The following is a 22,561-nucleotide window of genomic DNA, read 5'->3' as shown; positions in this document are numbered from 1 at the left end:
TCAGAGCCATCAATTGTTTGTAAATGACCCAAAACCCAAGCCTTAAAAGCCTAGCTGATGAATGCATCAGATGACCCGGACCAAACGGGTTTACAACCCTTTAAGCTTTTTATCTTTTATTATTTTACTTGTAAGAGACATAGCAACGAGCGTTTTTCATTCAATCATTACTTGCTTCTTTAAACTTATTTGGTGTTAGAATTATAAATTGATCACGTCTTGGAAGTTTTTAATTCATATTAAACATTTTACCTTAATAAATTCAATCCAAAATCTTAAAATTTTTCATTTTGCCCAGCAGCAACGGTGCTATTATTTCTCTTCTTCTTCATTTCACCAACTCTCTTTCTTTATATATATTCTCATTCTCTATCTCTTTTCAATTTGTAAAAGTCTTTCATAATAAAAAATGTATTTATATTTTAAATATAATTTAATTAGACGCGATAAAAGAATGGGCTTAGCATGTTCGTTGTTTCACAAACTTTTATTATTGCATCTCATTTACAAATCAAAGTATACATTTGTTGTTGATAGGATAAAAATAACCACAATCTCTTATATACCGCGTTTAAAGTTAAAGCGCATGAAACCAATTTTGATTTGGTTTTCACTCCAAAACTGTTTAGTGTGATAATAATTATGAGCATTACCTCTTTTCATACAACAACAATTATTAGCCACCTAACATTTCAATTTTATTTAATAAAAAATAATTTAAAACAACTCTTCATTTTTTAACGGATCTATTTCATGATTATTTTATCGATTCAGTAAAAGCATAAAACTAGTATTAGCATCACTCCAAAATAGATTAATTTTTTATGGCACTAAAAATATATTTTTATAGTTTTTAAAGATTAAATTAAAACTTATCATTTTTAAGGGATACGATTTTTAATTTTTAATTTTTTAAAGGATTAAAGTGAATTTTTTTCTATTTTAAGGTACTAGCCCCCTAGCTACACCCCTATTAGCATCACTTTTCTTTTCTTCTTCTTCTTTTTATTTTATTGTCACCGGAATTACAGTGGCATCACCATTTTTTCTCTTATTCTTCTTCTACCACCAGTTATGGTTCATAAATTGTGGTTGTTTAAATGACCGGAAGCACTTCAACACGGTCGGTTAAATGGTTACTAAGATTGATTTGTTATTTTTCTAAAATCGAGTCACTGAATTAAAAATTAAGTCATTATTTTATTATTAAAATAAAAAATAAGTGATTATTGATCTACTTTATCCATAATGTTTTAGTAAAAGAAATACTTACATGAAAATCTATTTAAAACAGAATGAAGGTGCACAGGCGTAGAAATAACATAACATGTTTATATATTTCCCTTTTGCCTCACTTTAATCTTTTGCGTCAGTCCCACCAACCGCACTAAGATTGTCTCGTTATTAGACCGGCTGTTGATTAGAGCGCTCACTCTACTTTTGATAAACTAGGCGCTAAACACCTTTTTAATATAATCTTCCATTAATTATTTTTACAACACTATTTAAATCGTCAAAATTAATAATATAAGGTACAATCACTTATTTAGTCCTCCATACAAATAATCATTTTAATCTTCTATTTAATTATTTGATTATTTTAACCCTTAAACTTATATCATATCACCCTAAAATGATCGACAAAATTAATATTTATTAACTTTATTGATGTGGCACCCAAATGGTAGTCTATGCCACGTTAGCAATTAATTATCTTTTTAAAATTAAAATATTAAAAAATTTATAAGTCTTATAGTTTCTTAAAAATTTTTTTTGAATTTTTAAATTTTAAAATTAATTGCTAGCGTAGCATCCACGTGTGTGTGGCACCAGCAAAGCTAACAATAACCTTTTCATCTATTTTTGGGCTAACTTGACAAACAATGCAATTTTAAAGACTAAAATAGATGAAAAAATTAAACTAAAAACTAAAATAATTTTTTTTATAAAATTAAAGACTCAAATAAGTCATTGCCCTAATTATAATAATTAGTAATATAGTGATTATCAAATTCTAATAAATTGCTTCAACATGTTATAGTATATAAAAAATCTAGAAAATATCATTTATAGTATTCCCGTTTTATTATTTAAGCTCTTAATTAAGTTGATGTCACTCTCAATCAAGTCATTAAATTGATTAGAAAGTTACAAGAATGTTTCTCTATATATGTTACCATATATTTTATATATATAATATTTTTTACTGTAAAATATATATTTTACCATATAAATTAATATTTTACCATATAAATGGTGAAAATTATATTGTTAATTAATTTGTAATATTTATTTTGAATTCATTAGTTCTTCAATTAAAATTTGGTGAGGCTTAAAAATTCTTTCTTTTTTACTGCAAACTACACTTAAAAAATATATAAAACTTTAAATTTTAGTAATTAAGGCGCCAACGTTTAATTGATGACCCGTTAAGTAATTTAGAAATTCAAATTTTAACGTTTATAAGTATAACGATAAATTTAGTTTTTAATACTTATATTTTTATTAATTAAATTATTATTCATATTTTTAGTTAAATTTAATCATTAATATTACAAAATAAATTAAGATATTTTTTAAGGTAAATGCTTTCTAATACATTAAATTTTTAACATAAATATTTTATATGCTATGTTAAAAAATAATTTAAAATTAAAAAAATTAAAATTTATAAAAAAATGTTAAAAATTAATAAAAGATAGCATGAAGTATATATAAATTGGTATGCAGATTGCTATATTTCAAAATTTAACATTTTAATTTATATTTCTGTTAAAAAACAAATTGACTCCCTTTAAAAAATTAATAATTAAATTCAAAATTTTTAAAAATCCAAGGACCAAATTTAACTAAAAAAATAACAAAAAAAATATAAACATTAATATCCTATAAGCACCTTTCAGTAAAAGCATTGAAGGAGCCAAAACATGTGATGATTTAGGAGGAAGGTGTAATGAAAAAAAGGGGAGTGCCCCAAATAAAATATATTTATGAAATTGGGTATTTTTGGAGCGGAGTGAAATTGTGAGGCAGTTGCTCTGTTGGGAAACCTAAAACATCCTTCTTCCATAAAATATGGAGTTGGTTAGGCATTGCTATTTTCTGCCTCGTTTTGAAGGCATTGTTTCCTTGGAAAAGACGAGTAGTGATAAAATATTTTCTTTTCTCTTACTATAATTTTATATTATTTATATAAGCATCCAACATTAGGGCTTAATTCTAAATTAAATGAGTTGGGATTGACAACTGGAGGTAGTTCAACCTTAAAATTTTGGCCTCATCTATACCCTAGTTGTGGAGTTGTTTGGCAAGTTGATGCTCTCATCTACTATTTTAATATTCTCTCTTTTTGCTCAAATGTGAAGTTGTAGATTGAAACGTTACATCAACGACACCTCAGTAATTGGAGTGTCTCACCACTTCATCAACTCTCTTCCTTCTTGTAACTTTCCTGATTATTGAAGAAAAAAAAGGAATTACCGACTATTCTTTAAAAAGTTACCTGTATATAATTTTCACTCCTAGCTATCAGTATATGTAATTAGTAAAAAAATGTACTTTTCTTTCGTCTTTCAACGTGGCAGGGTTTTTTTTTCCTATTCATGGTATCCGAAAATTAGTTTTGAAAAAATGGCAAAAATGGAAAGAGACCAAATCCAAAAGCAAAGCCTTTTAGCAGTCATATATGTGTGTGGGGGTTAAGGAAAGAAATGATGGTGCTCAGTCTCACGTGCACCATACGATAAAAAGGAACCCCAAAGATTAAAAATAAAAATCTGATTATGCTTGATACTATCGTAATGTTGTGCTAAACCACGAGGATCATTCTTTTAACCTAAATCTTATCTTAACCAATCCTATAAGTTATAATGATGTCTTTTTGACCGTGTTTTAAGACAATTTGTTAATTTTTATGGCATCTGATAAGTTAGGTACTAGTCATTACTTTAAGACATAAGAAACATCAAAATAATTACTTGTCCATTAATTTTTCCAAATTTAATAATTGTCATTTCAGACAACAAAGGGGGTACCGCAAAGTCGTTCTTAGATTCACATTGAGACTGATAATGTACTTCCACTTTGTTGAAATTAGACCAAAATTTTTAAAAAAAGGGAATACTATTCCGGGCCGATTAATATATAAAGCATCCTTTAAAAAAAAATCACCATCAAAGATGTCTTTATGTGTTTTTGCTTGAGTTTAATGGCATCTTATGCGATTTTATTATTTAAATTGAGTTAATGCTTTTAGGATTTTATTTTTATTACATTTTAAAAGTTGAAAGTATATTATTATGTTACAATTATTGTCATGCAATTTGTTTTGTAAAGTCCACCAAAAAAACAATATGGAAGAAACATAATTTTATATTATAATTAAATAAAAATGTGGATAAATTCTTTTTATATAAATCACTGCAAAGTATTAAAAAAAGGAAAGAAAATGTGAAATTACCAAAAATTAAGGAGAAGGAAAGCAAAGATGTTTGTAATTCATTTTGTCGTATGCCTCATATAAATATCATTTCGATGTTGAATCTTTTCTTGTAAACAGAAGCTTCTTTTTTTCTTTTTTTTCCTTCCCTTTTTTTTGGCATAATTGCAACAATTTCAAACAAATGAGAAAGAAAAAAAAATGTAATTAATTACGTCCTGAAGAGTTTTATCTTATTTTATATATTATAATTTATTAGCACAACAAAATTATTATTTATTCAAGGATAAAACATTGAATCAAATACGAGCGTCACATTATTTTATATCACTTTTTAATTATTTAATGATATTTTAATAATTTTTTTATTTTATTGATATATAAATTTAATAATTTTTTAAAACTGAATCTCGAATTTAGATTCCTAAACCCAATCCCGAACACTTAAATTTTGAACTCTAAATCTTAAATCCTAAACTTAATATTTTAATTTAGGGTTTAGAGTTGAGATTCTAAATTCAATATTTAGAGTTTGAGGTTTGGAATTTAAAATTTAAGATTTAAGTTTAAAATTTTATCAAAATTATATATAAATAACATAAAAAATATTAAAATATTATTAAGTAATTAGAAAGGATGGAAATTTTGTTTTATACCATCTTTACTCAAGTTCAAGTATTTATTTTGATGAATTTTTATGGTAAGCGAAAAGAAATTAAAAGGAGGCACATTAAAACATCGGTAACACGTAAAAAGGAAACCGAAAAAGCGATGTTGTCATGTTGCAGACAAAACGTATCAAGCTTTCTTGATTATGACATGGATTTCATTACCCAGATTAATTCACACGCAACTCTTTGTAGTTTACCCAATAATAATCATATATATCACATCGGATGAATGGAAAAGAAAAAACAAAAGGTTTAAAGGTGGAAGACAGTCATAATCGTTTCATATCAGTGTTGTATATATATTTTACTTGAAACCTCTTCAGTCTTCTCCCCACCATTATTGTTTTTATCTTTTTAGGATACCAACACTCCTTAGTCCTTACCCATTACCACTTGTCTTCAACTCATTAGGACAAACTACTGTTACCATTAGCTTTTTTTCTTTTCAATCTTGTATCTTTACTTATGGCTTATATGTGTGTGCTTGTGTCATGGGCTAGACCTTTCGTCTCGCAATCTGTGCGGCTTCAGGCGATCTATTCGTCTAAACTCACCTAAGTCAGCCTTAACTCAAGTGAGGATTATTTTAGAACTCTTTCAAGGCAACAAATTGAAGAGTAGAAGCGATTTATGTCAAAAGAAGCTAACCAAAGAACAACAAAAAGCCACAGAAAAAATTGCACACAAGGTACTTGAGTAAATGCTCTCAAAATTCTATTACTCTTAAGAATTCAGAATACAATGGAATGGAGTGAGTACAAATGAGGGGAGGCTCTCTATTTATAGTTGAGCTCCCCCACAACTGACGATCAAGATACATTTACATCGACGGATGATATTTAACCATATCCCTTAATTTTAAAGATTTACAAAATAAGCCTTATCAAATCTAATCTAATCTTTACAATATATGATTCCCTTTATCTTCTAAGATTAGTTACCATATTAGCCTCAGTTGCCATTTCTTCATTATCGGGCCAACTAGGCTTCAATCTGATAGGCTTGTCCAATAGCTTTTTGAATCGGGCCAATTCTCGTTGGCCAAATGATTCCCATCTAGGCAATAGACCTCCATTGGATATATTTGGTGCGATGGTCACAGGCTTTGAACTGCAGCCCGTGACACTTGTATGTGTAAGGAATTGTAGAATTATTTACGTTGCAAGTTTTTATTGGAAGATAATAAGATGAAGCAGGATCAGGACCAAATAATGATAAATTATAAAAATACAGAGATGAAGAAGCTGCAATGCATCATCCATAGATTATGTCTCTCTTGATTACGGAGTGTACACTTTTTTCAGTTGAGTAATCTCTTACCCCAATCTATATGTCCCTACCTCAGTACCGATCTTCCGCTGCCTGCCTTCGTTTTGCTTTTGCCCCCGAACAATGCCATAACCTTATCTTATAAAACAACCCCATGTCCCTCAAATATCTATCTCCCCACTTCTTGTCAAAAAAAAAAATCTATCTCCCCACTTGATTTTTCATTATAGCTGTTCAAGTTTGGGCAGGTTAGTATAAGTCCAACTCTGTCTCTCTCTTATTTTTTTAAAGATGAAATTGATTCAATTAAATTTATAATAAGATATTTACTTAGATACATGGTTAATGAAAATTTTTAAATTTTATAAGCGAGTCAAAGATATAATAAATGTTATATTTTATATATATTTTTTATTTTTTTATTACACTCTATAATATATTTGTTAAATTTTCACACTTGTAAAATCTAAAAAAATGTATTCACAATATATCAAATATTTTTCTTTTATAATAAATATATATAATAAAAGTTTTTTTTATCACGACATTTTGATCTAATGGCGCTGTAAAGCCAGAGTTATCGATTTGTTTTTTTTCAAGATATGAATGCAATTCTGAAATTGCAGCAAAGAGTTATCATTATGTTTTTGAAGTTTTTTCTTTTATATAATTCTTATTATCTATATTTTTAAATTAAAAAATAATACAATTTAATTACACTCAAATTTATATTTTTTTATTATTGTAATCATAATAGTGCGAATTAAGCTAACCAAGCTTAAGTTTAGCAGTATGCTAACCTAGCTAACTCAGCTTAGCTATAGCAGTCACGTGTAGTAAATATCCATCAGCAGATAATTTGTGAAAGTAATTCAGTCAAGTGATTTCAATGAAGATCAATCTTCTTTTTATTGTTTCTTGATTTTACCTGTGTTCTAGTTTATTGTTCATTGAGCATGAATCCCCGTTGAGAAAACTCAATCGATGGCTACCTATGCGCTTTGAATTTTAGATCCTTGGCCACTCGTTTATGGCTTTATACCAACAGTAAATCCTATTCCTCTCTCGCGTGACCTGCTGCACTTTCTTTTAGGAAATTTTGGGTCATTTGGCTCTGCCCTTCAGATCATTGTGCCCAGTCTTAAAAGAGTATAAGTATGTACGAGTGCTTCAAAGTGTGAGACGGTGCTTGCTGTTGTCGGTCGCCAGAATAACCAAGGCCTCTCAACCTCAACACCGTTTGGTCTCTTACTTCTCTTATCCCAAGACGTTTGACGGGAGACCTGGCTAAGATTATTAACTGTAGGACCCATATGAAACTTGGTAAGAGAAACTAGACTGGTCTTCGTCTGATCGGAAGCTGTCTATACAGTCCATCGTATATCTAAGGAACAACAACAAAAACTACATTTGAAGTGTCTGTCTGTCTGTCTGTCTGTCAGAGAATCAAAAAGCAACGGCCAAGACTCGGGTGAGAGGAAGGGGCCCTGACGGGGCAGTTTTTACCCGGGATGGGTGCACAATACGATATTTTACCCAAATTGGTGCTTCTATCATATGGATGCCTTCAAAAATAAATTTAAGGCTCAATATCTCTTCTGGTCCCTGCACTATAGCTAAATCCTTACATTAGTACGTATACTATTTTTTATCAGTTTGGCCTCTGTATTCTATTTTGGTTATCAGTTTAGTCCTTGTACTTTATTTTGTATACCCCGTTACCCATCTATATATTTTCTGTTAAAAAAATCAAATCAACCAATGGTATGTTGCCACGTGTTAAAGAAAGTAAAAAAAACTTAGATATTAAAAATATATCAATTTTTAAAAAAAATCATTAACAATCCAAAAATATCATAAAAATATGGAAACCCACCAAATAATCTTAAATTTTAGAAAATTATTAAAAAATAAAAATCATAATCTATTTTTGAAAATTATAAAGAAACATTTTTAAAATGATAAGGATGAGAAATCTAAAAATAAAATTAAAAGACAATCATAAGATTTTTTTAGAAAAAAATCATTTGTTTGGAATTTTATATTTTTTAGAAAATCTTAAAAATTTATGAAATTTTTAAATAATTTTATGATATTTTTGGATTTTTTATATTCTAAAGGAATTATGATTTTTTTTAGCTAAAAAATCATAAAATTCTTTAAGGGTTAGAGATCACTCAATAAAAGAATGCCTAAAGATGTTTTTTGAACATTTTGAGAATTATTTAACTTGAGTTATAAGAGTATGAATTTTTTTTTTGACATTCTAATTTTATACATATACATAACATTTAATTAATTATTTTTTCTCAAGTTAGAGGAGAAAACTTTTTATGCATTTCTAAGGAGTATTATTTAAATACATCTATCCCACCGAGCCGAATTTTAAAGAATTTTGTGATATTATTTTATTAAAAAAACTCAAAGTTCCTTAAAAAATAAAATATTTGATTTAAAAATGCAAAAAAATCTTTAAAATGTTCAAAAAATATCATAAAATTATTTAAAATTTTCTAAAAACCCTAGAATTCCAAACAAACGAATTTTTTTTAACATTTTATGAAAAATGTTAAACTATTTTAATTATTTTTAAGTTTAACATACTTATAATTTTAAAAATATTTTTTTATAATTTTAAAAAAATAGATTATGATTTTTTAAAATTTATTTAATAAATTTCTAAGTTATAAGATTTTTGAGTTTTTTTAGATTGTTTTAGATTTTTAATGATTTTTAAAATATTTTGATATATTATTAAAAGAATAAAAATTTTAATTTTAATTAACACGTGTCAATGTGTCATTGGCTGATTTAAATTCTTTTATCGACAAATATCTAGTAGGTAATGGGGTTATACAAATTGAAAGTACAGGGCAAAACTAATAAAATAAAATAGTACAATTACTAAAATGATAATTTAGTTATACTGCATGGGCTAAAAGGATATTAAGCCTAGATTTAAAGTACACTGCAAATTTCATGTTATGGTTCCAACATGTGACTTATTTATGGATATATAGAAAATTAAAACAATGGATGTGATAAAAGTATTATGAAGTATTTCTATTAAGAGTTAGATTGTATTTTATTTTTTCATAAAAATGATAAATTAGTTTGTGTATGTTAAATCAAAGAGTAAATTGATTTTTCTGTTAAAATTTTATTTATTTCCACTGTTAAAAATTGACGTGGTTGACGAAATAACCAAACAGTCGCACATGGCATGCTACATGTACCCCATGTCAACATACAATGACCAGTTTTTAACCATAAAAATAGATAGAATTTTTAATAAAAGAATCAGTTTGATCTTTGATCTAATATACATTAACTAATTTGTGTAGTTTCTAAGTAGAAATGGTAAAATGTATTCCAAATTCTAGTATAAATGTCTCGATGGTACTTTTAGCCAATAGATAACTCAAACTTTATATATGTATAAAATTTATGTGTATAAAAATATATTTATTATTTATTTAATAATCATAATATTTTTCTTAAAAAAATCATAATCTTAATAATATTGATTTGAGTAATGGTTGGGTTTGTCAGATAGCCTTTCAAATCTGAATAATTGTGTCCATTTGGTGAAATGAAAGTCGAAAATTATGTCCATTAAATAATCTTTTCATCATGAAAGGTTGTTACCTTTTAAAAGAAGCACTTAAGCATATATTAATGCGTTTTGGAATTATTCTATTTCCTAAAAAATGCACCGCTTTAATTTCCAATTTTGCGAATGCAACAAAATAACTAAGAACACGGGCCTATTTGAGCCCAGGATCTGGTTAATGATAATTTGCGCTTAATCTTTTCCTGGTATTTCTATTGGGAGGATGAATAATAATATTACGTACTAATTTCTCATTTTTGCAATAGTTAAATTAGTTGGGAGTTGAGTTATTGAATAGTTTAACTTTGCTTAGTGATAAAGCTAAATTATAGATGCAGAAATTTCAACTATTTCTTCATTCATTAACAACTCAAATCAACTAATTGTGATTAGAAAATACTACCAACCCTTTAGCTATCCTTTTCCCGATCTAGTTTTGAAATTTGCATTAGCCTATTCCCCTTAATCAGAGATTGTTAGCCTTTATTTAACCCCCAAAGCCCGTAAAGACCAAATGTTTAACGCTAGGCCTAAGGCCTCAAATGTTGGATAAGGATAGAGGGCCTCGTACAGCTCTCAAGTTTAAACTAAAACACGTCTATGATTATCAATCCATTGCACTCTGTTTTTGGGATTTCACATCATTTCAGAGAACTGCACGCTCCCCCCCCCCTTTCCCGATCCTTCCGAATTGTGGAAAACCACTGATCTTCACCACTTGGTTTTCCTCAGATTGGCGGCAGAGGTGAGAAACCATGTTACAACTTTATGCTTCTTTTTGTTTAATCTGAATTATTGCTAAAGAATTGTTCTTTGCATGTTTACGTGATATAAGTTACTTCCAAGATGTCTAAAGCTCAAGATCCATTTTACATCGTCAAAGAAGAGATTCAAGAATCTGTAAGTTGGGTCTTTATTTATTTTTTGAACCCTGTTAGAGAGAGAGAGAGAGAGATTGCTTGATCTTCTTTGTTTAGGATTTTCAGTTAGATGACGTTTGGGGTGTTTCTTTTTTGTTGGTATAGATTGATAAGTTGCAATCAAGTTTTCATCAATGGGAAAGAATTCTCCCCGACACTGGAGAACAAGTACATCTCACGAAAGAGCTACTTGCTAATTGTGAGAGCATCGAATGGCAGGTACTCAAATTAAGTATTCCTCCTTAATTGAACTGGATCCTTGAGATGGGGGAAAAGACTATGTTGTGATGCTGTGTTTTACTTCATCTTTGTTGGGTTAATTGAACAATTTTAATCCAATTTGCTACTGCTGAAAAAGATACATTTCTTGATAGGAAGGTAGATGAGTTGAACAAAACAATAGATGTGGCAGCAAGAGATCCTTCTTGGTATGGCATTGATGATAGAGAACTTGAAAGCCGGGGAAGATGGACCACCACTGCTCGTACTCAGGTATATCGCCTTTATAGTTGCTACATTTTTTTAATTAAGGACTGGAGATATATTAATAATGTTTATTTGCTGATTGGGGCATTGCAGGCATTGTCCTGTTAATATAATTGTAACTTATTGTGATTCTTAGTCTTAATGTCATGGACCCTTTTTAAGGATTGTTTTGTTGAATTAGGTAGGAGATGTGAAGAAATCTGTAGTAGCTCGAAAAGAAAATGGTAATTCCACAAGTGCAATGCGCCGTGAATTAATGAAACTGCCAATTTCGCATCAATCGGACAGATCATATCAGTATAGTGCAGAAGATAATGATGACTTTATCGCATCAGAATCAGATAGACAAATGCTTCTTATAAAGTAGAGTGTCCTTGACTACACTGCCTTGAGTTTGTTTCACTAACATACTCCGTCATCCAATTTTAATAGTTTTCGGTTGCTTATTAATTGGTGGTTGTAGGCAGCAGGATGAGGAGTTGGATGAACTTAGTGCAAGTGTTGAGAGAATTGGAGGTGTTGGCCTTACAATACATGAAGAACTTCTTGCACAGGTGAGTGTGTAACGGTATAATCTCTATGGTTTACCTGGTTGTTCTCTTTTTAATCTTTACTTAGTCATGCATGAATTATTTAATATGTTCTGTTCAATTTCAGTGTAGGATCAATATCTACGATTTCATATGCTAATACTTTGGTGTTTCAGGAGAAAATAATAGATGACTTGGGTTCTGAAATAGACAGTACAACAAACCGACTGGATTTTGTTCAGGTAATTCCCTTTAATGGCAGTTTCGTAGATGCGAAACAATCCTATCTGCAATCTGAGAGTGAATTGTTTGGCCTTTTGTGCTTACGTTTTAACTTGAGCTGAGTTTGCTGCCCATTAATTACATAATAGCTTGTCTTGAATGATTACTTTGTTTTGAAAAATTCATGTTTTTTTCCATTGCAGAAAAAAGTGGCTATGGTTATGAAGAAGGCAAGTGCTAAGGGCCAGATTATGATGATATTATTTTTGCTAGTTTTGTTCATTATTCTATTCATTCTGGTCTTCCTCACTTAGTCTTCTGATTGTTATACACAAGTCTGATATTTGGATATAACCATGGGAGCTGCGGAACATAGAGGAGTTGGTTGGTGTGATGTCAAAGTGTTGAATAAACGATGATTGGAACATGCTGAATGGAGAAAGCATTTTTCTTCTGTGCTTGTGAAATTGTTGAACTTTATTTAGGATTATGTAAGACAGGGATATATGTATATGTATACTTCTAATTGTTTAATTCTCTTTTGCAATGTTATGACTTTTTGTATTTTGTCTATCGCTAGAGCTTAACGGTTTCTGATTCGCAATTATGGTGTGCGTCGAGTTCGAACCATTATCTGTGCACTATGTTTTGCAATATTTGAGAACTTGTTCAATCCTCTCGGAGGTAGAAGATAGATACAGCAACCCCTGTATTCGTGCGACTGTTCGGTCGCGTTGTATTATTAATTGTGGTTAATGTGGTGTATATATATATATTTCCTTTATTATGTTTATATCGAGGGGGATGTGGAAGATTGAAACTTCAATGCTTCCGACTATCCAGAAAAGGGTTATGTATATTTTGACTATCCGGAAAAGGGTTGTATATATATTTTTCATTATTAATTATCATATGCGTCTTAGTTTGTCCTAAGCTGAAAAGTGATATACTTGAGGATAAAATAAGATAAAAATATAATTCAAATACTAAAAGTATATAGTTGAAAGGTCACTTAAGCCGATAATATATTAACCAAGAAAGCCTTGGCTGCGAGTTTGCAGTACCCAACCATGGTGATCCAACTGTCGCATGCTCATACGCCTTAGAGTCCAGTTTGGTGGGAGTCATCCCAGATATCTACAGTAATATAAAAAATATATAAATATTAAAAGGGCTACCCATTTCAGACTCAGTAATGGCATCTCCTTCCTTTACCCTTCTCTCTTCTACGGTCCCAGCGGCAATCAAATGAAAAAAAAAGGAAAATAAAAATAGAGCAAAGTCTAATTGTCTTGCTTATCAAGAAACTCTGACCCTGACGAAGTCAAACCCGGCAGCGATCACCCGTTTTCTCATTTCATTCTCGCGTTCCCTTTATCTGATTATTAGTTCCTTTGAATTGGGGAAAAAAAAACCCAGATCATAACCAATGGTACTGCCATTGTTGAAGTTAGGAACTTTGGCCTTAAAAACTCTGAGTAAGCCTGTGGCCGCTAGGCTCAAGAAACAAGCTGCGTATGCCCCTAGGTTCCGCGAGTTCATCGTCGCCATTGCTCAGGTACAAAATTGCTTGCTTGCTTCTTATAATTTTGATTTCTTCACACTTTGATTTGGGGAGGCTAAAGCTAAGTTCCCTCTTCTTATAATTTTGTTTGCTAAAATGGGTTTGCTTGCTTTTCTAATATTCCAAAACCAAGCTTTGCCGTTTGCTCTGGAGATAAATTTCTGTGAGTGAAATCTTATGATACATCAAGAAACCAACATTTTCACTGATGGCATACTAGATAATATCGTAACATTTCTGTAAAATCTGCTTATGCAAAGCAAATCAAAGATCACCCATATTCTGTTTTTCTGGAAGATAGAGAAAAAAAATTGCAATTAAATGCATAGAGAATGGGATAATAAATTATGGGTATATCGTTCTTGATCTTAATATATTTAGCCAGAACTATTAACTAACTTGATAATCCATTTGGTTGAAGAATGGAATCAATCATATATTTCCATTAGATTATTAACCCCTTTTTAGCAAATTGAATCACTAGGAATCTGTGATGTTGCATTTTTAGATTCTTACTGCTGCCAGTGTTCAAGTATCCATTTCCATAGCGTTGATAGATTTGATTCAGATGATGTGATCTGTCTCTTTCTCCTTAAGTTCATTTTCTCCTGATACTCACTTTAACAATTTTCGGTTTTCCCTTCAATGCTCGACACTTGTGTTTAATTTATGCTATGAAGTTATGTTTCTTTTTTGAGCCAACATTTTCCACAACTTGTTGCTCAAGATTGCTGTATAGTACAACAACTGTATTTTCTGCTGTAAATTAATAGATTCCATAAATGTAAACCTAGTGCCAATGTATGAAACCAGGCAAACCATCGAATCACAACTAGAATGCAAAGGCGCATTTACAGTCATGCAACTGATGCTGCGATACGCCCCTTGGATGAGGAGAAAGCTGTGCAGGCTGCTGTAGATCTTATGGGGGAGCTTTTTGTCTTCACGGTATTGTTGTCCCTGCCATTCTTCCTGTTACTGTTTCTAGTAGTCTTCAGAACTATTCTTTTTGCATGGTATGGATTACTAATTTGATGATGCTGTCGCTTAAAGCTTCTTGTCATCGCCTTCCAAATGAAATAAAGAAAATGAACAAGAAAAGAGAAGAAAAGGAAATCAAACTGGAAATATGCTAAAATCGCGCAGACACATATTTGCATGTATTTTGATTCTTATTTGTATCTACCGGAACAAAAAGTGTTACTGCAGATAGTCTACCAGCCAATACCTTGTATTAGACATATGCTCACTTGGTAGATGTCTTATCTTCTTTTTAGGAATAATCATTTGGAATGCAATAATCTATCACCTGAGTTACATTGCATTTAAATATTTAGCATCATTAGTGAATTGCAAATCTAACTAGATTCTTGATATATCACTGGTTATCATGAAGCACTTTTTCCCCTTTAGCTGGTATTGCATGAAATGCCAAAACTTACCATACTTTGCACTCTGTTGAATACATGAATATTTCTGATTTTGTACATGTTGGAGTGTGCATATAGGTTGCTGGAGCTGTCTTGATCTTTGAAGTTCAAAGAAGTTCTAGGTCGGAAGCCAAGAAGGAGGAAGCACGCCGAAAAGATTTGGAGGTATTCATTGAGCAGTCTCCTTTCTTTTTATTGTTTTCCTCTTTTGTATCAAGGTGATAAACATGATGCTAACCAAGATGGAGTTTAGTCCTATGTTGCTCTAACTCTTCATATTTGTTGAAATACCCGTGTGCGACATCTATGTTCATGATCCAACACATACTCGGAAAATGATACAAAAAGTTCTAAAGGAATTTGAACATACCCATGTTAGATATGCACCTATATCTGATACTCTTCGTCTGAGTTCGAGTAACATAGGTATAATCTATGACTTTATTCATGAAAGAAGCACAGTGATCTAGTATTTTGCATCTCCTATTCAGGGAATTATTGATTTCTAATCCCTCTAATTCGCAAGCCCAATTCTTCATTACTATTTCAGGCAATGAAGCAAAGAAATGAAGAACTAGCAACACAAGTAGAACTTCTCAGGCATAAACTTGAAGAACTGGAGCAACTTGCTAAGCGACAGGGACTCAGTGGTATTTTCAAATTGAAACCTGCTAATATGGAGGGGGGAAAATTGGCCAAAGCAGCTTGATGTAAACGGGAGACTCGACAAATAAGTTGAACACTAATTTATTTATACAGTTTCTCTGATCAACCCCTCCATTAAGGGAATCATTCTTCTTTTTCATTCTTTTCAACATCGAGGCATCTTTTTGGACTGTATTCTGGTTTCACTTGTTCATTAAAAAGATTATAAAGATAGAGATTATATCAATGATGATTTAAAGAGTTTATAATCAAGGATGTGGGTTGGCATGGTCTGCTAATTTACCTTATATGAACTGAAATGTTTACTAGTTTTGCCAGCCTTGTGTAGAACACTTTGACACTCGCACAAAGAATATATGCATGCATATGCCAAGTGTGGAGGGTTGGTAATATAGGTCCATTTGTGTGCTTAAAACTTGGCTGATAAGTAATGGGTTGTTAGGGAAATGACAGGAGCTAATCTGCCGGGGAGAATTGTTGAGGAGGCCTGGTTTGTTTTTGATTTAAACATTGTTGGTGCCCGTGCCGTCGTTTTGTACTGGTTCTTGGGAGGTAGACCCACGTGTACTGATTTTGATCGTATAATATGGAGACTTTCATGTTGTTTATGAATTAGATGAGTGATTGAAGTTAGGTAACCATCCTTGGGTTGGGAGGGATTGAAGTGGGTAAGAAAACTTATGGTGCTTATCTAGAATAGAAGAGAATCATTGTCATGTTAAACACCGCTATCTTAAAATGTGAATGAAAGAGGGCATCTTTGATGTTACCACACCAGCAAAGATATAAAAGGAATGTGGTGGTGGGTGATAGTGGGACTTTTCTTTTTATGCCTTTCATGCCCCCACTTATTTTTTTTGCTTTCTCACCCCACCGTTAGAAAAGGGGTCATCCTTTTTTGTTTTTATTTGAATTAGTTGGTAAATGTGGAAGTCCTAAATCTTGAATGTTTAATTATTTACATAAATTTTTGAGAGTTAGTCCTAATTTATTAACTTTAAATTTAATACTTAGTGAACTAAAAATCTTTTTACCTTTAATTATTTTGGCCTAAGATATTTTATAACAAATATTACAAATCTCCTTTTATAAAACAAATCGTCTGTAACAAAAATATAGAAAAACAATATGTGTAATGTTTCCTTCAACTGAAAATAAGGCCTTTCTTTTTCCTTTTTTAAATTAAAATAAAGAAAATTAATAATAATTGGAAAATTATTAAACCTAACAATAAAACACGATGGTTTTATAGAAAACACATCCTGAAATATACAAACTTACTTTTTTTTTGAAGAAACTTACTTACAATTTCTTAAACTAAATTAAATTGAAAACTACATAATATTTATTTTACAAAAAATTAATATAAATGGCAATTTTTATATTATTTTGTACCAAAATAATTCTTATAATTTAAACCATTTTTTTAATATTTCCCGTACGGGAATAAAAATTAAAAATAAAACATAAAACATAAAAACTCAAAAGGCCAAAAACCAAAAAAGAAAGAAAAAACATGGAGGTAAGGATTAAGGATTAAGGAGTAAAGAGCATCTGTTCTTTTAGTTTTTTTTCTCATCGAATAATTTACTTTTCCTATCTTGGTTGCCACTCCCAGCACTTTAATCTACTTTTGTCTCAGACCTTCTCCATACAAATTGAGGAACTTCTGTGTCTTTGATCACTCTCTGGTTAGCTTTCTAAGATAACTATTTATATCTCTTTTGATTCTGCAATTTGCCTTTGACCTCATGCTCTCTGCCTTTGATCTCAATCTTAAGGTACTTGGAAAACTGGGTTGGCTTTGTTTTTAGATGTAATTCAGATTTGGTGTTGCTTTCCACTTATTTTCTGATATTTCTTTATTTATAGGACTTCAGTTTATCTGGTTATGATTTGAATTTATTTATCAAGATTTTAGTGAATTTTTCTAGCTTGGTTTCTTTTTTATTTAAGTTATATAACCATGGGAATCTCAGTTGCTTTGATTGCAAATTGGGAGTTGCTTTTTGCCCACTATTGTTAGTTGTAATTTGTGAACCGAGATTTAGTTATAAATTTTAGGAATAAGAGTAGTGAAATATGGAGTAAATTTTCATCTGGGTTGATCTTAAGTTTGTGACTTATTGCGTTTTGGATTCCAGGGTTTTGGTTGGAGTTGTTGAGGATTGTTTATTTTAATGGGGAAGGGTTCGAGAAGCAACTGCAAGTCTGCATCCCACAAACTCTTCAAGGACAGGGCAAAGAACCGGGTGGATGACCTGCAGGGGATGTTCTTGGATCTGCAATTTGCCAGGAAGGAGAGCCGCAGTGTCGATGTTGCTGTCCTTGAGGAGCAAGTCCATCAGATGCTCCGTGAATGGAAAGCAGAACTCAATGAACCTTCTCCAGCATCTTCATTGCAACAAGTTAGTACTGCACATATAATTTTCATTTGAATCACATTTATAACTTCATGTCTGTGTGAATTTGTGGGAATGTGTATTTTCTTAGGTTGTATGTTGCTTGAAGTGGTCTGGCTGTTATGAATAGTACCCAAGATAAATGCTTGTTAGTTTTGATCGTAAAGGGGTTGAAAAAACTATCTAAAATGTTGTGAATGAGAATTGTGATCTTCATGTGACTTACAGGGAGGGAGTCTTGGTTCATTTTCATCAGACATTTGCCGGCTGCTGCAGCTTTGCGAGGAGGAAGATGATGCAACTAGTGTCCTAGCAGCTCCAAAGCCTGAGCCTGATGACCAAAATCTGCAAGTAGGAGATACTGCTGCTTTCCAAGAGGTGGTTTCTCTTTGTCCTTGGATTTTTTTACTATTTGTTTTCTTTTGGAGTTCGCATGATGTTTGGACTGAAATCAAGTTTATTGTATATGCTTAGGCCAACATGAGCTTCAGGTTAAGTTGGCCACCTTAAGGGAATATTTATTGGTCTCTCTAATAACTAAGTGGGTATTTCTGTGACAACTATGGGAGGATATATGATATCCTAGGATGTGGCCAGAGTATCAAATATGTTTCATCCGTTGCACACACATTGAATAGGACAGGTGCAACCAGTGAACTTCATTCCAGAATATCTCCTCACAGCATCAATATTGCTGATCTCCCTTGTATTCAGCATTATGCATGCTTTGTACGTAGAATTTTATTTGAGTTTACTAGGGCTGTCATATTTTTCTTGTTTGTACTCTTAAATTAAAGCTATCTTTCCTTAGAGCATCCTTTGTTTCTTCTCTAATTATATTTCATGAATATTTGTAGTTAATTGTTTCCATTTTTCTTTGGCATGCTATAATGTTGAAAAGGCATTCACTGGCAAGTTTTATAATTGACATGTTCTGACAGGTTTATGGAGTGAATCAGGGGCAACATGAGCGTGGCTTTCCATTAGTTGATCATTGCAAAGACTCACCTTCAGGAGTCCGTACCATGCCAATTAACAACTTGGATGGAGCTACTCAATTGGAATACCACCAGTTTGATTTGCATCAGGATTTTGAGCACTTCTACACAGGTTTTAATGGTACTGGTTTCTCTGGGGAGGATGCCATGCTTCATACTTCTAGCTATCTGCCAAGTATATGCCTGCCACCATCTGCATTCCTAGGTCCAAAGTGTGCACTTTGGGATTGTCCAAGGCCAGCTCAAGCGTTGGACTGGTCTCAAGACTACTGTAGTAGCTTTCATGCTGCTTTAGCAATGAATGAAGGGCCACCTGGAATGGGCCCGATTCTGCGACCTGGTGGCATAGGCCTCAAGGATGGGCTGCTCTTTGCTGCTCTCAGTGCTAAGGCACAAGGAAAAGATGTGGGTATACCAGAATGCGAGGGGGCTGCAACTGCGAAGTCTCCATGGAATGCTCCTGGTACGTCTTATCAATATTGCTTGGTTCTAGTGGCAACTTTTATGAGTGGGACCAGAATATATTCTCTAATCAGACATGATATTCTTTATGATTTGTGAAATTAATTAATTGTCTGCTGTGATTGCAGAGCTCTTTGATCTTTCGGTTCTTGACGGTGAATCAATTAGGGAGTGGCTCTTTTTTGATAAGCCTCGAAGAGCATTTGAAAGTGGGAACAGGAAGCAGAGGTCTTTGCCAGATTACAGCGGGCGTGGCTGGCATGAGTCAAGGAAGCAAGTTATGAATGAATTTGGAGGACTGAAGAGATCATACTACATGGATCCTCAGCCACTGAACCATTTTGAGTGGCACCTTTATGAATATGAAATCAACAAGTGTGATGCTTGTGCCTTGTATAGGTTGGAGTTGAAGCTCATTGACGGCAAGAAAAGTGCAAAGGGGAAATCAGCTAACGATACAGTTGCTGATCTGCAGAAGCAGATGGGAAGGCTCACTGCAGAGTTCCCAACTGACAACAAACGCTATGTCAAAGGACGGGCAAAGATTAATGCAAAGGTCACTGTTGGAAATACTTATTCCACCCAAAATGCGGTGGCACCAACCAGTGAGAAGTTCGATTACGGGCATGGTTTGCAGTACGACTATCTCATCGACGATTTAAGTGGCTATTATCTAACATAGTCAGAAAATGGATAAAAGGTGAAATAGCCACAACCATTGATCTAGTTATATAAATCTGCTGAAGCTTTTTTACTCAAAAGAAAGTGGTGGGAGATTCTGAATTTTTACTGGTCCTTTCTGCAGTTCTGAATTACTAGAAAACCAAGTCAAGCTCTTATTTTTGGTGGCCATAAATTTGTACAGTGCTCATATTTTCGGGGTTGATGCCCTGAGCTAACTTCTGGAAGAGGGTGACAAGCAAAAGAAATGGCTGTTTTTTCTTCATACCGACCATTTGAAAACCTTAAAGCTAATTATATTTGTAGGGTTTTAATACTTGTATGCTAAATCTTTCAGCTGCTCATGAAAGATAATCTCAGTCTGTAACTGGGTATATATGAATGGAATACATTTCTCGGGTCGTTATAACTTGTTCTATGCTTTCAGTAACTTGTAAATGTGTATTTAGCTTCGTTATGCACTACTCTTCCGTCAGAGTGATCTATGCCAATACAGGCTCGCCCACAAGGGATTTACTTAACCATCCATCACCTTCGACAGACATATTGCAGGACCTTCCGTAAATCAATACTAAACCTCTTAACATGATTTAATCACATCTTATTGATTCCTTAAAAAACCCTCTTTAGATTTTCTTCACCCCTCGTTACTCGCTTTCTTCCTTACACTCTCCCTCTAAAGCTTTCCGCACTGTTCTGTAACCATGGTTTGAAACGCTTTTATCCATCAATCTTAACTTCAATCTCGTATCAACAAGCTTCCTCATACAGAATTTTTCGAGTGATGAGGGGTGAAAAATGCCAAGGGACAAATAGATAGAGATTCATCCAGGGATTTATTGTTTATATATTTGCCTAACTCCAGCAACTTAGATTTATAACGGGCAAATCTTGTGCCTTATTATGGGGTGAAAGTGTTTTAGTTCATGATAACTTTGATCCGTATTATGAACTTGAAAATAATTTTAAATATTAATATTAATTATTGAGTTAACAAAATAAATTTATCTATAACCATTTAAGTTTTAGGGGTTTTACACATGGACACCTGGATTGGTGGCTTTCACCTTTTGAAACTATTTAAGAACTAAATTGAATTAAAAAAATTAAATTAGTCTAAAATATAATAGAGTTAACATTTATTGTATAAAAAATGTCTTGAAATTTATTTATTTTAATTGTAATTTAATTCCAAACATAAATATCGACTCTATTCCAATTTAGCCTTGTGTAATTCTTTTTAATAGTATAAGGATTAAATTGATTCATTTAATAGTAGAGGAAATAATTTGATCAGGTCCTATAATAGAGGGACCTCTCAAGTACATTCCCTTTTTTTCTTTACATTATTTAATATAACAGTTAAATATCAATTATGATCCCTCTATTTTTTAAATTATATAAACTGTCAAATTCTATTTCGATCTCTATACTACACCTATAATTGAGATTTAGTCTTTATATTTTAATTTTTGACATTATTTGATACCTCAACGTTTATAATGTGATCAATCAATTTATTCCAATTAGAATTTAGATGTAAGTTTTAAGAATTGTTAACATTGTTAAAATTTTTTTGTTAGATTTAAGTTCATTGCCATCCTATTTTTTCTACACATAGTTACCAGATGAGTAAATTTTTTTAAAAATTTTAAAATATCAAATCAATGAATTTAATAGAAGAATTTGAACGGTATTAATAATTGGATCTGAATTTTTAAATTCAAAAGATGAAAAATTATTTATAAATTTTGTTGAAATACTAAAAAAAATATTAACTATTTGAGTATTTTGATTCACATACCAAAAGTATTTAATATTAACATCTTTTTTCAATGCTCATAATCTGAGCAAGTATAACATTAATGGTCTAGCTATTTAAATGTATAACTTACAACTATTTACAACTAGATGTATTTAAGAATAGGGTTTATTCAAAAAAAGAAAATAGGGTTACCCTTAAAAAAAGTTGGGTTACTTGTTTAATACAAATTATGATTTATTAATTAAAGTTATATTTTATTTAAAAATAATTATAAAAATATATAAACATAAATAACTTTTTAAAGTAATTAAATACTGTCATTTAGGCTTAATACACAAAAAATAATATATACTTTTGAATGCAAAACCATTTAACCAAAATCTTATGATGAAAAAATGCAAACCTAATCTTTGTCTTCAGTCCCGTTACGCATTGCCTGCTCTC

General features: G+C 31.6%; 3 protein-coding genes across 7 annotated transcripts; all 3 read left to right on the top strand.

The window, feature by feature from the left end:
- The first annotated feature begins 10,826 nt into the window (after positions 1 to 10,826).
- LOC121217753 (syntaxin-61) lies at positions 10,827 to 12,722 on the top strand. Its single transcript, XM_041093885.1, has 7 exons — positions 10,827 to 10,891; positions 11,017 to 11,130; positions 11,290 to 11,403; positions 11,579 to 11,760; positions 11,861 to 11,951; positions 12,104 to 12,169; positions 12,353 to 12,722. The coding sequence occupies exons 1-7, from the start codon at positions 10,838 to 10,840 to the stop codon at positions 12,461 to 12,463; spliced, it is 732 nt and encodes a 243-aa protein (XP_040949819.1). The 5' UTR covers positions 10,827 to 10,837; the 3' UTR covers positions 12,464 to 12,722.
- A 26-nt stretch (positions 12,723 to 12,748) lies between these two features.
- Positions 12,749 to 16,061, top strand: LOC121217754 (OPA3-like protein). The gene is made up of 4 exons (XM_041093886.1): positions 12,749 to 13,707; positions 14,527 to 14,661; positions 15,222 to 15,308; positions 15,694 to 16,061. The coding sequence occupies exons 1-4, from the start codon at positions 13,579 to 13,581 to the stop codon at positions 15,850 to 15,852; spliced, it is 510 nt and encodes a 169-aa protein (XP_040949820.1). The 5' UTR covers positions 12,749 to 13,578; the 3' UTR covers positions 15,853 to 16,061.
- A 1,209-nt stretch (positions 16,062 to 17,270) lies between these two features.
- LOC121217752 (transcription factor VOZ1) lies at positions 17,271 to 20,763 on the top strand. Of its 5 annotated transcripts, none has more exons than XM_041093882.1 (6): positions 17,271 to 17,500; positions 17,954 to 18,217; positions 18,440 to 18,589; positions 19,153 to 19,672; positions 19,800 to 20,371; positions 20,477 to 20,763. In XM_041093882.1, the coding sequence occupies exons 2-5, from the start codon at positions 17,990 to 17,992 to the stop codon at positions 20,351 to 20,353; spliced, it is 1,452 nt and encodes a 483-aa protein (XP_040949816.1). In that variant the 5' UTR covers positions 17,271 to 17,500; positions 17,954 to 17,989; the 3' UTR covers positions 20,354 to 20,371; positions 20,477 to 20,763. The 5 variants fall into 5 exon arrangements, with proteins under 5 accessions (XP_040949816.1, XP_040949817.1, XP_040949814.1 ...); XM_041093883.1 differs by having other exon boundaries at positions 17,298 to 17,590; XM_041093881.1 differs by having other exon boundaries at positions 17,302 to 17,331; positions 17,428 to 17,500; positions 19,800 to 20,763.
- The last annotated feature ends 1,798 nt before the right edge of the window (positions 20,764 to 22,561 follow it).

Source organism: Gossypium hirsutum, chromosome D05, assembly GCF_007990345.1.
Source record: "Gossypium hirsutum isolate 1008001.06 chromosome D05, Gossypium_hirsutum_v2.1, whole genome shotgun sequence".
Classification (NCBI taxonomy): Eukaryota; Viridiplantae; Streptophyta; class Magnoliopsida; order Malvales; family Malvaceae; genus Gossypium; species Gossypium hirsutum.
Note: the sequence above shows the minus strand (reverse complement) of the source record. Positions and strands in the feature narration are given on the sequence as shown.

Excerpts from the sequence above, each read along its gene's own strand:
- LOC121217753 (XM_041093885.1), top strand. The coding sequence starts at position 10,838 with ATGTCTAAAGCTCAAGATCCATTTTACATCGTCAAAGAAGAGATTCAA. Across the intron at positions 11,404-11,578 it reads CCACCACTGCTCGTACTCAG|GTAGGAGATGTGAAGAAATC; the intron begins GTATATCGCCTT and ends TTGTTGAATTAG. Across the intron at positions 12,170-12,352 it reads ACCGACTGGATTTTGTTCAG|AAAAAAGTGGCTATGGTTAT; the intron begins GTAATTCCCTTT and ends TTTCCATTGCAG.
- LOC121217754 (XM_041093886.1), top strand. The coding sequence starts at position 13,579 with ATGGTACTGCCATTGTTGAAGTTAGGAACTTTGGCCTTAAAAACTCTG. Across the intron at positions 13,708-14,526 it reads TCATCGTCGCCATTGCTCAG|GCAAACCATCGAATCACAAC; the intron begins GTACAAAATTGC and ends GTATGAAACCAG. Across the intron at positions 15,309-15,693 it reads CACGCCGAAAAGATTTGGAG|GCAATGAAGCAAAGAAATGA; the intron begins GTATTCATTGAG and ends TTACTATTTCAG.
- LOC121217752 (XM_041093882.1), top strand. The coding sequence starts at position 17,990 with ATGGGGAAGGGTTCGAGAAGCAACTGCAAGTCTGCATCCCACAAACTC. Across the intron at positions 18,218-18,439 it reads CAGCATCTTCATTGCAACAA|GGAGGGAGTCTTGGTTCATT; the intron begins GTTAGTACTGCA and ends TGTGACTTACAG. Across the intron at positions 18,590-19,152 it reads ATACTGCTGCTTTCCAAGAG|GTTTATGGAGTGAATCAGGG; the intron begins GTGGTTTCTCTT and ends ATGTTCTGACAG.